This window comes from Anser brachyrhynchus (assembly GCF_964034855.1).
Source record: "Anser brachyrhynchus genome assembly, chromosome: 1".
Classification (NCBI taxonomy): Eukaryota; Metazoa; Chordata; class Aves; order Anseriformes; family Anatidae; genus Anser; species Anser brachyrhynchus.
The window spans coordinates 75,182,647-75,195,433 of NC_137694.1; the positions used below are offsets into that span (position 1 = coordinate 75,182,647).

At 37.6% G+C, this 12,787-nt stretch overlaps 1 protein-coding gene across 13 annotated transcripts in view; it reads left to right on the forward strand.

Annotated features, from left to right (window-relative positions):
• Positions 1-12,787, forward strand: part of SCUBE1 (signal peptide, CUB domain and EGF like domain containing 1) — a 245,313-nt gene that overhangs the window by 130,676 nt on the left and 101,850 nt on the right. For all 13 annotated transcript variants that reach the window (XR_013941095.1, XM_080562708.1, XM_080562709.1 and 10 more), the window contains one exon: positions 8,813-8,938. Coding sequence is in view for 12 of the 13 variants with exons in the window: in XM_080562708.1 (XP_080418834.1) it covers positions 8,813-8,938 (126 nt within the window). In the remaining variant the exon portion in view is untranslated. The remainder of the gene's footprint in view (positions 1-8,812; positions 8,939-12,787) is intronic.

The following is a 12,787-nucleotide window of genomic DNA, read 5'->3' on the forward strand; positions in this document are numbered from 1 at the left end:
CATGTGATCCACCAAAAAGCCGTCACGCAATCACAATAGTCAGTCTCAACCAACCTGGGTTGGATTTCAGCCTGTCATTCTCATTCTCTCTTAGTCCCATTGGAATTGCTGTCATTTTTTGGAAATTTTTAAATCTATTATCTTTCTCTACTTGCATGATTTTTCTGCTAAATTAAACTTGGTTTGTTCACTCCCATCATTCGTTTAATCTTTCTATTCCTTATCTGAAATTACAGTACCTTTGCAGAATTACAAATCTATCTGTATACTACTGACAGAATGAAGTTGTATTTCTGACACATGCCTATTTTTAAATCGTCAGACAAAACTTCTCTTCAGGGCTGGATGACAGATGCAGTTTTTCCGGCTGACACTCAGAGTATTTTGTCAGAGATCAGACTGCAAGTCTGTCTGCTGAAGATGGTGTCCCTAAGCATGTTTTATATCCAAACTGAAAACACATGCAATTGCTAAACAAACTTGAACTTGTTTATTTTGTATTATATAGTAGCAGCTGTTTTCTTGTATGATGTCCAGAATTTATCTAGCCAACCTACTTAATAGGGTAAAATTCTGTTTCCTTGTGTCAGTTTGCCTGCTATATTTGTTTAGTTTTCTTTTCAACCCCTGTAGAGGTGAGATAGTGGTCACTAAAAGTGGTATTTTCCTAAAGCTTTAGGTAGGAAGAAGCAACCTATTCCACAAATGAAAGCAGAAAGTCCTGCATTCATCCACTTAAGAAAATGAAAAATATTAGACCATGAAATAGGTTTTTATATTTCTGACATACCTGATACAATGTTTCCCACTTACCTCCAGTGGTCTGTTCCTAGATGGATGCTTTTTACCCATGACATTATCATCGTCTGAGGAAGGGTAGCTGCCCTGATAAATTTATTTTGTCCTTTTTTTTTTCTTGCTAAAGAGAGAAAATCTTGGTATGTTTTCTTTTTGTTGTTTTGTTTGTGTATGTTTGTTTTTGTTTTGTTTTGTTTTTTCCTATCCTCAGGTAAGGATGTATTATTTTTTGAGATGAGAGCATCTCAAGCTCTCACTGGGTAGCCAAGCTCACCAGATGTTCTTCACTTCCCAGAACAAGGTCCTTATTAGTGAGCCAGAAATGTCCAGAAGGTTTGATGGAAGTGTGCAGCATGAAGGTGAAGGTCAGGTCCAGGCTGCTGGAAAACAATCCTTTGGTTTTAATGGAACCAAGATCAGACCATATGCATTTGTTGCCTGTACCTGGGGTGGTTAGCCAAATGCTGATTTTCATTGCTCTGAAGCAAGCAAGATGCTTGAGTTAAAAGGCCAAAGCAGGAATACTTTGTGTATTAGGGTATAGATGGGGATCTGCTTTCCACAAGCCAGTGGGAAAGTTAACTGTATGCTTATTTTGGATATTCAACCATCTTTCGGCACTTATGACCAAAATTTACACACAGAAGTAACATTTGGCTTGAAACATCTGTCTTGCACTTTCACTAACATCGTGTTCGTGTCTCCATCAGAAACTTACTGTGTTTTTTTTGGCCTCCATTCCGAACACAGTAAACCAGAAACTCTGAGAGTTTCTCTCTGAAACTCTGAGAGTTTCTCTCTGAAACTCTGAGAGTCAGTCTTCTATGTTTCTTGGTCATTCCCCAGTGTGTTTTATTGTAGCAGTGCTGTCATTGCTCACATGATTTTTTAGAAAGAAAGCAAACAACAGCAACAACAACAACAAAAAATTACACTATTTCAATAATTTAGTAAACAACTAAAGTGAGAATGTTTGTATCTTGTATTCTTTCATTTCTCTGGTGCTGAAGGTGTATTCCCCTCTTTCTGGCAGTGGTTATGGAGGGAATGACTATAAGTGACAATCAGCTGATCTAAAAAGATTACAGTTCATGTTACATTCTGGTTCTTACTATATTATCATTACAATATACTATGTATTACTTTATTTTGCTGTGATATATAATGCATACTGATACAGTTGAACTGCAACAACTGATTCTGTTACAATTGAATCCTGTCATTCAAAGAGCAGTTCTCTAATTTATACCTGAAATTCATGAGTATCACTAGTAGCAGTTTCATAGCACCACATGTATCCCCTGCCTAAGCAAAAGTAATTATCCACTATAATGAAGATTAATGGAAAGAAGCTGACCACAACAATTTCTTATTGTTTGTGTTAAAAAGATTTTTGCTTTACTTTGCATGCAGAGCATGTTCATAAAAAGTATGTAAAACAATAAATAATAAAACAGTGTGGCTTATCTGAGTCCAGAAATTCAGTGACTAGCATATAAATATATTTAATGTCTTTTAACTTTTCTAGAAGCTATTGAACACAATCATACAGATTATGTATGATGTATGAATTATGTAAATAATTTCTACAACTTTTTAATGACTTTTTATAAGATCCATTTTTTAATTAAATGAGGGTGCAACTGTAATAAATTATTCTTATGTGTACCTAGTACTAAAATTAACATACCCACACACAAAAAAAGAGATTCCAATTACGTAGTTTTGGGGATTGAGTATCAATGCTGCACATGTTAATGTGTATGCCAGTGTATTTGTATGGATTAAGTTCTAGATTTCTTGTACTTTTTAACCACATTCGACCATGTATACTCTGACAATAACCCTCAAAGGTGGTACTGTATTATATCATTGGCACAATTCAAAGTATTCATTTTCAGATTGTGTTTGGAACTAGCATGGTTGATTGGAAAATATAAAAAACAGCAACAAAGCAAACACAGAGTAAGTGAAATTGTGACAACAGAGAAGGTCATATGAGCATATATGATGAACCACAGAGTAAAATAATGGCTAGATATCTTAATTAAGATGAGAACAGGCAGTGTTAATGAAAAATAAAGGCTGATCAGCATATTAGTTGTCACAGTGAGCCTGATTCAAGCACTTTCAGAGCCACTGAGCTGAAAACATTTTTAGAGCATAATACAATGGAGAGGTCATTGTATCAGACTGAACGTTTTGCAGAACAGTACTATTAAGAGATTTGTTATAAATAGATGGCAGAGTGTATTAATGTAGTAGACTCACACCCAAATCTCTCCTAGGCCAGGAACAAAATGACTGTGGATTGCAGGTCACATAACAATGTCTGCCACTCTCCCATGAACAATCTTTTGTAACTGAAAGTCAGAAGAAAAAACATGAAAGCAGTAGGCGAGCTTTTCAAGTCATATCTAAAATGCTAAGAGAGGTTTTAGTTCAATTAGATTAGTGTTCTTCTTTCTTAAGTAGCATTTCTCTTCCTGTTTATAGTGTATTTTCTATTGGATTCTGTTTTGCTGTCTTTTGTGAGGTGAATCTACTGAGAATGTTTATAACTCTGTTTGAAAAGTCTTCGTTTTACTGTCTGCCAGCACTGCCAAAGAGAACACATACCTGTTTTTGTGCTAGGCTCTAAAGATGACCTTGAGTAGCAGTATATGAAATTAAGATATTGCTTTAATTAACAATTAACATGAAAAATCTAGAGCCTTTCAACTTCAAACATTATAGTATCAAGGACAAGTAAAGATTTTTTGGTGTTCTGACTTTTCTCAACATTTAGTCTTTCCCTTGATTTGGGAACTATGTTTTTTCAGTTCATCTATAATCACTCAAGTTCTAGAAGCTGCTGTACACAGACTAGTGCAAAAATAACAGAAGTGAGAGAGAGAGGGGACCACAAAGATGGAGGGAAGGGATGCCATCCAGAGGGATGGCAGAGCTGATGACAGAGGGATCAGGCCTGGGCCTGTGCAAACCTCATGAATTTCAACAAGGCCAATTTCTGTACCTGCATCAGGGCAGTCCCAAGCACAAATAAAGGTTGGGCAGAAAATGCACTGAGAGCAGCCCTGAGGAGAAGGACCTGGGGGTGCTGGTTGATGAGAACCTCAACATGAGCCAGCAATGTGCACTTGCAGCCCAGAAAGCCAACCGTATCCTGGGCTGCATCAAAAGCAGTGTGGCCAGCAGGTCGAGGGAGGGGATTCTACCCCTCTACTCTGCCCTCCTGAGACCCCACCTGGAGCACTGTGTTCAGCTCTGGAGTTCCCAGCACAAGAAGGACATGAGTATATTAGAACAAGTCCAGAGGAGGGCCACGAGGATGATCAGAGGGCTTGAAAGAAGCCTGTCTGTGAAGAAAGGCTGAAAGAGTTGAGGTTGTTCATCCTGGAGAAGAGAAACCTCATTGCAGCCTTCTAGTACCTAAAAGGATACAAGAAAGCTGGAGAGGGAGGGACTCTTTGTCTGGGAGTGTAGTGATAGGACAAGGAGTAATGGCTTTAAACTAAAAGATGGTAGATTTATCTTAGATATTTGGAAGAAATTCTTTACTCTGGATGTGGTGAGGCACTGGAACAGGCTGCCCAGAGAAACTGTGGATGCCCTATATGTGGAAGTGTTCAAGGTCAGGTTAGATGTGGCTTTGTGTGCAGGGGGGTTGGAACCAGGTGGTCTTTGAGGTCCCTTCTAACCCAAACCATTCTGTGATTTCATGATTCTATGAAAGCTGTGTAGTAGAAGATAGAGTTTTGCAAATACATTTTGGTTAAGGATAGGGTGAAAGATCCATTGTCTGTTCCTTGGTCCAGGCTGTGCAAAATACTGGGGTAAAAGTGCTCTAGACATAATCCTGTACTGTCTTGGAAAAGAGCCAGGATAATTCCATAGGTATTTCCCCTCCCTTTTTTGGACCTGTTTGGCAGCTCTAGGAAGGAGTAACATGACGCACAGGGTGATCCTCTTGGGGCTTGGGTCTCTTTGCTGACTTGGGGCTTAAGATGATGAAGAGAAAAGCTTCAAACACATTTAAATGAAAAATAGAATCCCACTCAGTTACTCGATGATGTTTTTTACTTGAATGACTAGTTTTCCACACATCTCTACAAATCAAGCTGTTTGACCTCCTTGATTGTTCCACTTACCCCCAGAGGGAACACAGCATTTTTGCTGTAGCTGTGCACTGCCCATCACCCAGGAGAGGAGCTTCCTGTCTCCCTGCATATGACAGTGCCAGTGGGTCTGGACACATGTTCCCCACCTCCTGTTTCAGTTGCCCTTTTTTGTGAGGCCAAGGGATGCTGAACACTGAGGCAGGCACTGAGATGCTTTTTCCATGCTTTTATTCACACGCTTGGCTCTCTAGGTAAAAAGTATGGGAACATTAGGTAGCTACTGAAGATGAACTAAAATAAGGCAAAACTTTGTTTCTCAGGAGGTGATAGTGAGGGGAAATGATAACTCAGATATTTTACTACTTCTGTGATAGCACAATGAAGTACTGTCAAGAGACCAGCTGTTCTACTACTAGCAGTGCAATCTACCCAGTTCCAGTATAGGAAAATATGAGAGGTGTTTATGTATTTGTACTAAATTGGACATTTTAGACCATATCTTGCTAAAGGGAATATCTAGCAAAGTAATTCTAGGAGCATTTTTCTCTCCCACTTGCATGCATTTGTATAGCAAATAAACTAGCATTTGGAAAGTAGCATATTTTTATTTTTTTTAGTTTGATTTATATGCAATGTCATAAAAGATTCAGTATTGGTTGAAGGGCCAGCTCTTCAAAAAAGGGTAAATCTTATGTCTCAACAATGATTCATAAATCATTTGTGTATGTAGATTGATGCAGAAGGCATCTGGCCAAATGCTGCATTTGCTGAAAATCTAAAATTTGGAACAATTAAAACTATTTGCAAATTAGCATGAATTTGTTTAGGACAATATTTTTTAAACAAGCCAAAATATTTCCTTGCTGCATTTTCATATAAATGTTTTTTAAGTTCTAATCAAAATTTTGTTCAGAATTTCTTTTTAATTTAGTTCTTAGGGATTTGAAAAATACTAAAATATAAATGAGAAGCTTCATTGCGGATGAGTTCTTGCTCTAAAAAATAATGGTGTTATGTTTTGCCATAAAAACTTCAATTTTCTGAAATAATGATTCTCAGGTTTAGGAGATTTTAATGGTGTTCTCCAGCTAAACTGAAATAGTTTTTGTACAGCTCCAGCTACCTGATGAATACAATAACTGAAATGAGTAAGAAAATAACCGAAATATTTTGTCATACACACAAATACTAGAATAAAAACCTGCTTTGCCTTTCACTTTAGTTTCAAGATGTAATAATTCTAATCGTAGCTTTTCCCAATATTATTAGCAGTGTACAATTTCTCGCTTCCCAAGTGATTTTAACAATGGCAGATATTCAGTATCTGTAAGTAAACACTGAAAATCACTTGCTTCATTACACTTCTGGGCCATTAAATATCTTCTTTCATCTATCTATTTCCTCTCTTCTCATTGCCTCAGCAGTGTGACTCAATTGGGCATGTGGTATCTGTCCCAGATCCTTTTCTGAACATAGCGTAGTATGCAGGAATGTAGTTTGTCAAATACATTGTGTCTGAAATCCTTTGTTGGTAGCAGTGGAGAGAAAGAGATTATAAAATGCCTCAAAACTTTCAAAAAGGCTGTTACCAGGTTTCTTATATCTGTTCATCCATATAAAACATTCATACCTCACTTTTATGTATGGGATGGCATAGTACAGTATCATGCGTATAGTATAGTATATTATGGTGTGTATTGTATCTTCAATAGCATCTCTTGTGCAGGCTACAGTTTGCAGAGAATTTTGTGCTTTGACAAGTTTTTATACTCATCCATGCTAACACAGCTTAGAGAGAAATAATTTGTTTATGAAGTTGATTTTCATATGTTGAGTTTTAAGATTCTGATTTTTTTATAGGGGAGATCTAACCTACCCAGTCTTACTGGTGATGTGTTTTTCATTGTTCTGCTAATATAAACCTTTCTGAAGTAAAGTCAGGCAGTGCAAATAACTTCTGAAGCTGTTAGCTTCTGTCAACCTGAGCCAATCTGACTTTCTGGAACATTTCCTTCTTCAAATTTTGTACACAAAGTTTATTACTAACTGTTTTACATGCTAATCCTTTCATTTATGTTTGATTAAAAACTATTCTGTATACTGAGTTTGTCATAAAAGTTTGTCATAAAATCTCAGTACTAGGTTTGAAGTATTTGATTTGATATTGTGAGACCAGCCTAAACACAAAGGCTGTGCATGTAGATGCCGGAGGTGGCAGATGTGTTCATGTGAGTTCTTTAAGAATGAAAAGGGAGCACAGAGATTGTTTCCACCTTTGGAAGCAAAAACCTTGCGACAGCCTTGAAAAACGCATTTATTTATAATACATCATCACTGTCAGTTTAGCTTGAACATTTTCCATTGGAGTTGTTTTGTGAAATTGGCCTTTAATAGGTAGAAGTAGCCATGGTACAAAGTGACAGATGATCTGCTGAGTCTACAGTGATGCTGCATTCACCAGCGTTTTGTGGAATACATGTTGTTTTCATGGTAGTAAGCTGAATTACACTGTGAAATCTCGGGCAGTGTACTCTGAGAGAATTTATCTCTCCTTTCCAGGTCAGAAACCCAATGGAAAGTCTGGGAAGGCTTTGTAATGCAAATTTAGCTAGCCTTCCTTCACACTAGGAATGCTAGATGCTGACCCACAAGGACTGAGTTCAAGATTTCTGTGAATATGTGGGATTTGAGTTAACGTGGTAATGAAAGCCTCTAAGAACATCCGGCACATTAAATATCTAAATCACTTCTATAGTTTAGAAAGCTAAAATTGGACTTAAGATGATTAAGAAATTAATGTAGTCAAAGAGAAAAGGAGTAGTAGGTTTGTTGGAGATTGCCTGCACTTATGGTGGATGACAGAGATAACTGACGTGTATAGCAAAGAGCAAAGAAATCCAACCAAAAATGCTTAGATATAATCTTCGGTGGATGCATCATCCGAAACACAGATTTTGAGCTGTGAGCTTAGTTATTGAACTCTGATAATCACCAGTGGCACAGACAACTTCCTGGAGTATCCTGAACTATCCTTTTAATCCATTATATTTTCATGAAAAATTAGAATATGGAGATTCAATAGGGAGATCAAAAGTAATGGGTTTCTACATGCAGAAAAACACGCTATATTCTATAGCAATGCTCACTGTGTATGCCCCAAGGAAGGTATATACCACTAGCCTCAGTATACTGCCAAATTTCTCATGTCTGTCTTTTCCTTTTGAAATGAGAATTTTTATAAAGATATAAACAAATACAGCCAATCCTACATGCATTTTCCATTATCTTTTCATTTTTCAAATACTTATATTTGAATTTGGAAAATAGATTCTGAAATTTTATAAGTGTGAAAAGTTAGTGTCATGGCACTGAGCCTGCCAGAGTTCAAGAAGTGTTTGGACAATGCTATCAGACATAGGGTCTGGTTTTTGGGTTGGTCCTGTGTAGAGCCAGGAGTTGGACTCGATGATCCTTGTCGGGTCCCTTCCAACCCAGGATATTCTATGGTTCTACATTTCTAAGCCCAGGTAGACAATATCAGCCACTCCCCCCTCATCTACCAAACAAGTCATTTCATTGCATAAGTTTATCAGGCTGGTTAAGCTTGACTTCCCCTTTGTGAATCCATGCTCAAAATATACATTACTGTAACATGTAAAGTGTGAAATAGAGCTGCAGTTGATCATAGGATTGGTTATTTTGACCTTCATTACACTGTTTTGTTGATTGTATATGCCTTTTCAGCTGCATTTTTTTGCCTTGTGGAACATGGTCCAGATGCAAAATTAAAATTACAATGACAATGAAGGACAGGATGCTTATAATTGATGATAATCATTTTGCAATTTTATTTCAGTACTAATATTTTCTATTCTTCTTTCTTTCTTTTACAGAGGGTATGAACTGTATGAACAAAGATCATGGGTGTGCACACATCTGCCGGGAGACACCCAAAGGTGGGGTTGCCTGTGAATGTAGGCCTGGCTTTGAACTTGCCAAAAACCAGAAGGACTGCAAATGTAGGTAGATAAAGATTAAATTTCAAATGCCCACAAATGTCGTATTTTCTTCATTGTTGTTGTTTTCCAGAAGTCAAGAAATCAACTTTGTTTTGGCCAAAGGTGACTTGTAATTTTAGTAATGTGTTTTTTCTGTCAAAGGTTTACTTGGGTTTGGATAAGAGGGATCAAACAACAGAATTTTGGCAGTGAGCCTGTTAGCAAAATGTTATCAACTTTTGTATCTTCCTGTGAATGCAGAAAGTGATAGATCATTTTAATCTAGATTTTCCTTGTAAAGCAAAACAAACAAACAAAAGCATAGAGGATTCTAGCTTTTGGAGGTCCACAATGATGGATGCATTGATAAATCTACTAATAGATTTAATGATAAATCTGTTACAGCCATTAAACTATCAATGTTAATTCCTCTTTTTTATAGGATAGGAATGTTTGCTCTACTGCTGATTCCACTGCATACAGGCTACTTTTATTGATATTACTCAGATGTATCGTATGTACTATTAGTGATGTATTCTAGAAGCTGAGATACTGAAGATGTTCATCAGCCCACAAAATTGGAAGCTAGAATTGTTCTGTATAGGTTAAAATAATTGACCCTCTATAACTTCTTCATCTGAAAGCTTCTGAAGTGCATGGGAGTCTTTCTTATGGCTTCAGTGAGTGTTAGATCTGACTCCAATAGCTTCCTTTCCTAGCTGGTAGCTTTGTGAGAGACAAAAAAAAAAGTGCAATAAAACGATATAAAACACATTTTGTACTTTGCATAGGACCAGTATTTTTGTGCTACCCTTTCTTCCACTCCAGCTTTTTTCTACCTGAGATCTCCACTGTTTAAACATGCTTAGATAATACTTGTTCCTAAGTATGAATTCAAAAGAATCACCTTTGAATGTCATCAAGAAGTCCCACAGGATACTGTACAGCCTGATTGCTCCTCAATGCTTGCGAGGCTACACAAGGCCAATGGCAAAAAACATAGAGAAAAAAATGCCTCTGTGGTCATTTTCTTTCCCAGTGTTTATTAGAAGCAAACATTGCATGCTGTTAATTGCAGTGCAAGATCAGCCACATTGGTTAAGTTGGAGGGGATGTTTATTTATACTGTTTATTATTTGTTTCCACGAATTTGTACATTCCTTAAGAATTACATTATCCTTTTTCATAGTGAGATGGTGACAGGAGAATTAGGGCCTCTTCTAGAAAGATATTTCTAAATGCCTCAAAGTTTAATAGAGTAAAATACTTGAATTTATTCATTGCCCTGTGGTGTTCAAATGTTAGTTTGATTTATAAGGAACTTTTGCTGCCAGGCCTCTATGTAGGAACACGGAGTTTTTCAAGGCCACAGATCTTGCTGCAGAATACACCAACCCCTAAAATCACAGCATATTCTGCAAATATGTTCCAGAGTATTGTTTAAAATAGTTGTACTACTAGCCCTTCCATATGCAAAGATACCTAAAATTGTAGCCAGATAGCTGGGGACAACAATTGTGAGATTACAGAAGACTATTTATAAAGGTTTAGTACTGAAACAAAATCTTAACATTAAAAAAAAACAAAACCCTTTTTACAGCTAAGCATTTCAGTGGAATTCACTTAAATCCTGAGCTGAAACTTTGCAATTATTGCATACAGCTATGATGAAGAGCTGAAGAGGAGACACTTGCCCCTTGGCAGCCTGGACTGGGTCTATACCCCTGGTGTACAGGGATACAGACTGGTAGTGTCTGATATACTGTCTGTCCCTCTCAAGTATTCTGGTTTATAATGGTCCTTCCATGAAACTGTGCCTTTCAGGGTTTGCCAGAGCTTTCTTCCATGTTTGTTTGTTTGTTTTTTATGTGAGGAGGTGACAGATAACCAATGTGTCAATAGGTGAATTTTTATCAGTCAGTTTGCCACTGAATCAGAATACTGAGAGAAATTTTCAGAATTGGCCCAAGTCCACTACTAATGTGGCATATGTTTCTCAGTTTAAAAAAAAATGTTAAAAGAAATTAGCATAAAAAATGGAGGGAAGGCTCCCAGCGTTTTATGCATGCATTACATGACTGTGTCATTACATCCTAATTACATGATCACACGTCATATGGTCATATCATTCCATACTAATAAGGCAATCACTATTGGTGTCCTGCTTCATTCAGTGTATGTCATGGTCAGTGCTCATTAAATAGGCTTTCGTTCAATAGTTTCCTCTCCTTCATAACTCATTGTCATGCTTTGCTTGCTGCACAGTGTTTAAAATCTATTCTGAACATAAGATTTTAAGTTTCCTCATGGATTTTCCCATGATGCTCATTACAGTAATAAGAGTGCTCCATAGGCATTGTTAATGTACTTTCAGAACATTCTTGTCAAGTTAAAAAGTACTGTGTTGCCTATCTTACAAATGGGAAAATGATGTAAAGATGTTAATGTCAAAGTCATTTAGTAGTGATAGGTGATTAACATGAAACACCCATGTTGTGGTTTAACCCGTCCGGCAGCTAAGCACCACACAGCCGTTCGCTCACCCTCCCCCCTCCCTCTCTGGGATGGGGGAGAGAATCAGGAAAATGAAGCCTGTGGGTTGAGATAGAGACAGTTTATTAGGACAGAAAGGAAAAGAAAATAATAATAATAATGATAATAGTACTACTAATAATAATGTATACAAAACAAGTGATGCACAATGCAATTGCTTACCACCCACTGACCAATGCCCAGCCTATCCCCAAGCAGCCGGCCTCCCTCCCCCGGCCAGCCACCCCTATATATATATATTGTTCAGCATGACATCAGATGGTATGGAATACCCCTTTGGCCAGTTTGGGTCAGCTGTCCTGGGTCTGTCCCCTCCCAGCTCCTGCTGCACCCCCAGCCTGCCCACTGGCAGGACAGAGCGAGAAGCTGAAAAGTCATTGGCTTAATGTAAACACTGTTCTGCAACAATTAAAACATCAGTGTGTTATCAACATTATTCTCATCCTAAATCCAAAACATAGCACCCTACTAGCTACTAGGAGGAAAATTAACTCTATCCTAGCTGAAACCAAGACAACCCAGAACCCTGTTCTGCATTTATAGCACTTAGTATGGTCAAAGCCAAGCTCCCAATGGCTCCCATTGTTGTCTCAAATGCCATGGAGAAATAATTATTATACTAGAAACCCGTAATAGATGAGATCCACGTGGCTTGCCAAGCCCTAAGTAGGATTTCCATTACAAGGGCAGAAATTGAGAGTTTTATAGGGCTGTATTCACTGTATCAAAAGACCATCCCCTCTTGGCAGTGAGGCAAGGATTCTCCAGCTGTTTCCACAGACCTGACTTTCCCACCTGTGCACTGAAAAGACAGAAATGTTGTCTGCATTTGTCATTAAGGATGGTTATCATGATACAATGTCTGTGCACCAGAAGTCTGGTATTTTTTAGCTTTTGAATGCTTAATATTGCAACCTTAGTGTTTTCTTAATGTAAATTTTAAACATGCAGTTTCTCAGTTGCTACTGGGAAAATACAGAAGCATTGAGGCTGGAAGTGATGTCAGAAGGGCATCTAGAAATGCACCAGGCAGAACCATACATAATTTCTCAGCAAAGCTACATCCTTTAGATCCAAAACAGTAGTAAACTACCATCTTCTGTGCTCACAAGCCATTAGAAGAAGAATATGCTTTGTCAGTGATTTTCATGGGTACTCGCTGGCAGCATAAAGATGAGACTTAGGCATGGTGAATTTGGTTCCAGATTACAGTGGAAAAACATTGGAAATGACCTCTACTATCTAAATCCGTATCTTAACGCCTATGCATCATGATAGCATAGTTTTTTTGATAAAGAGAAGATTTTTTTTCCCCAA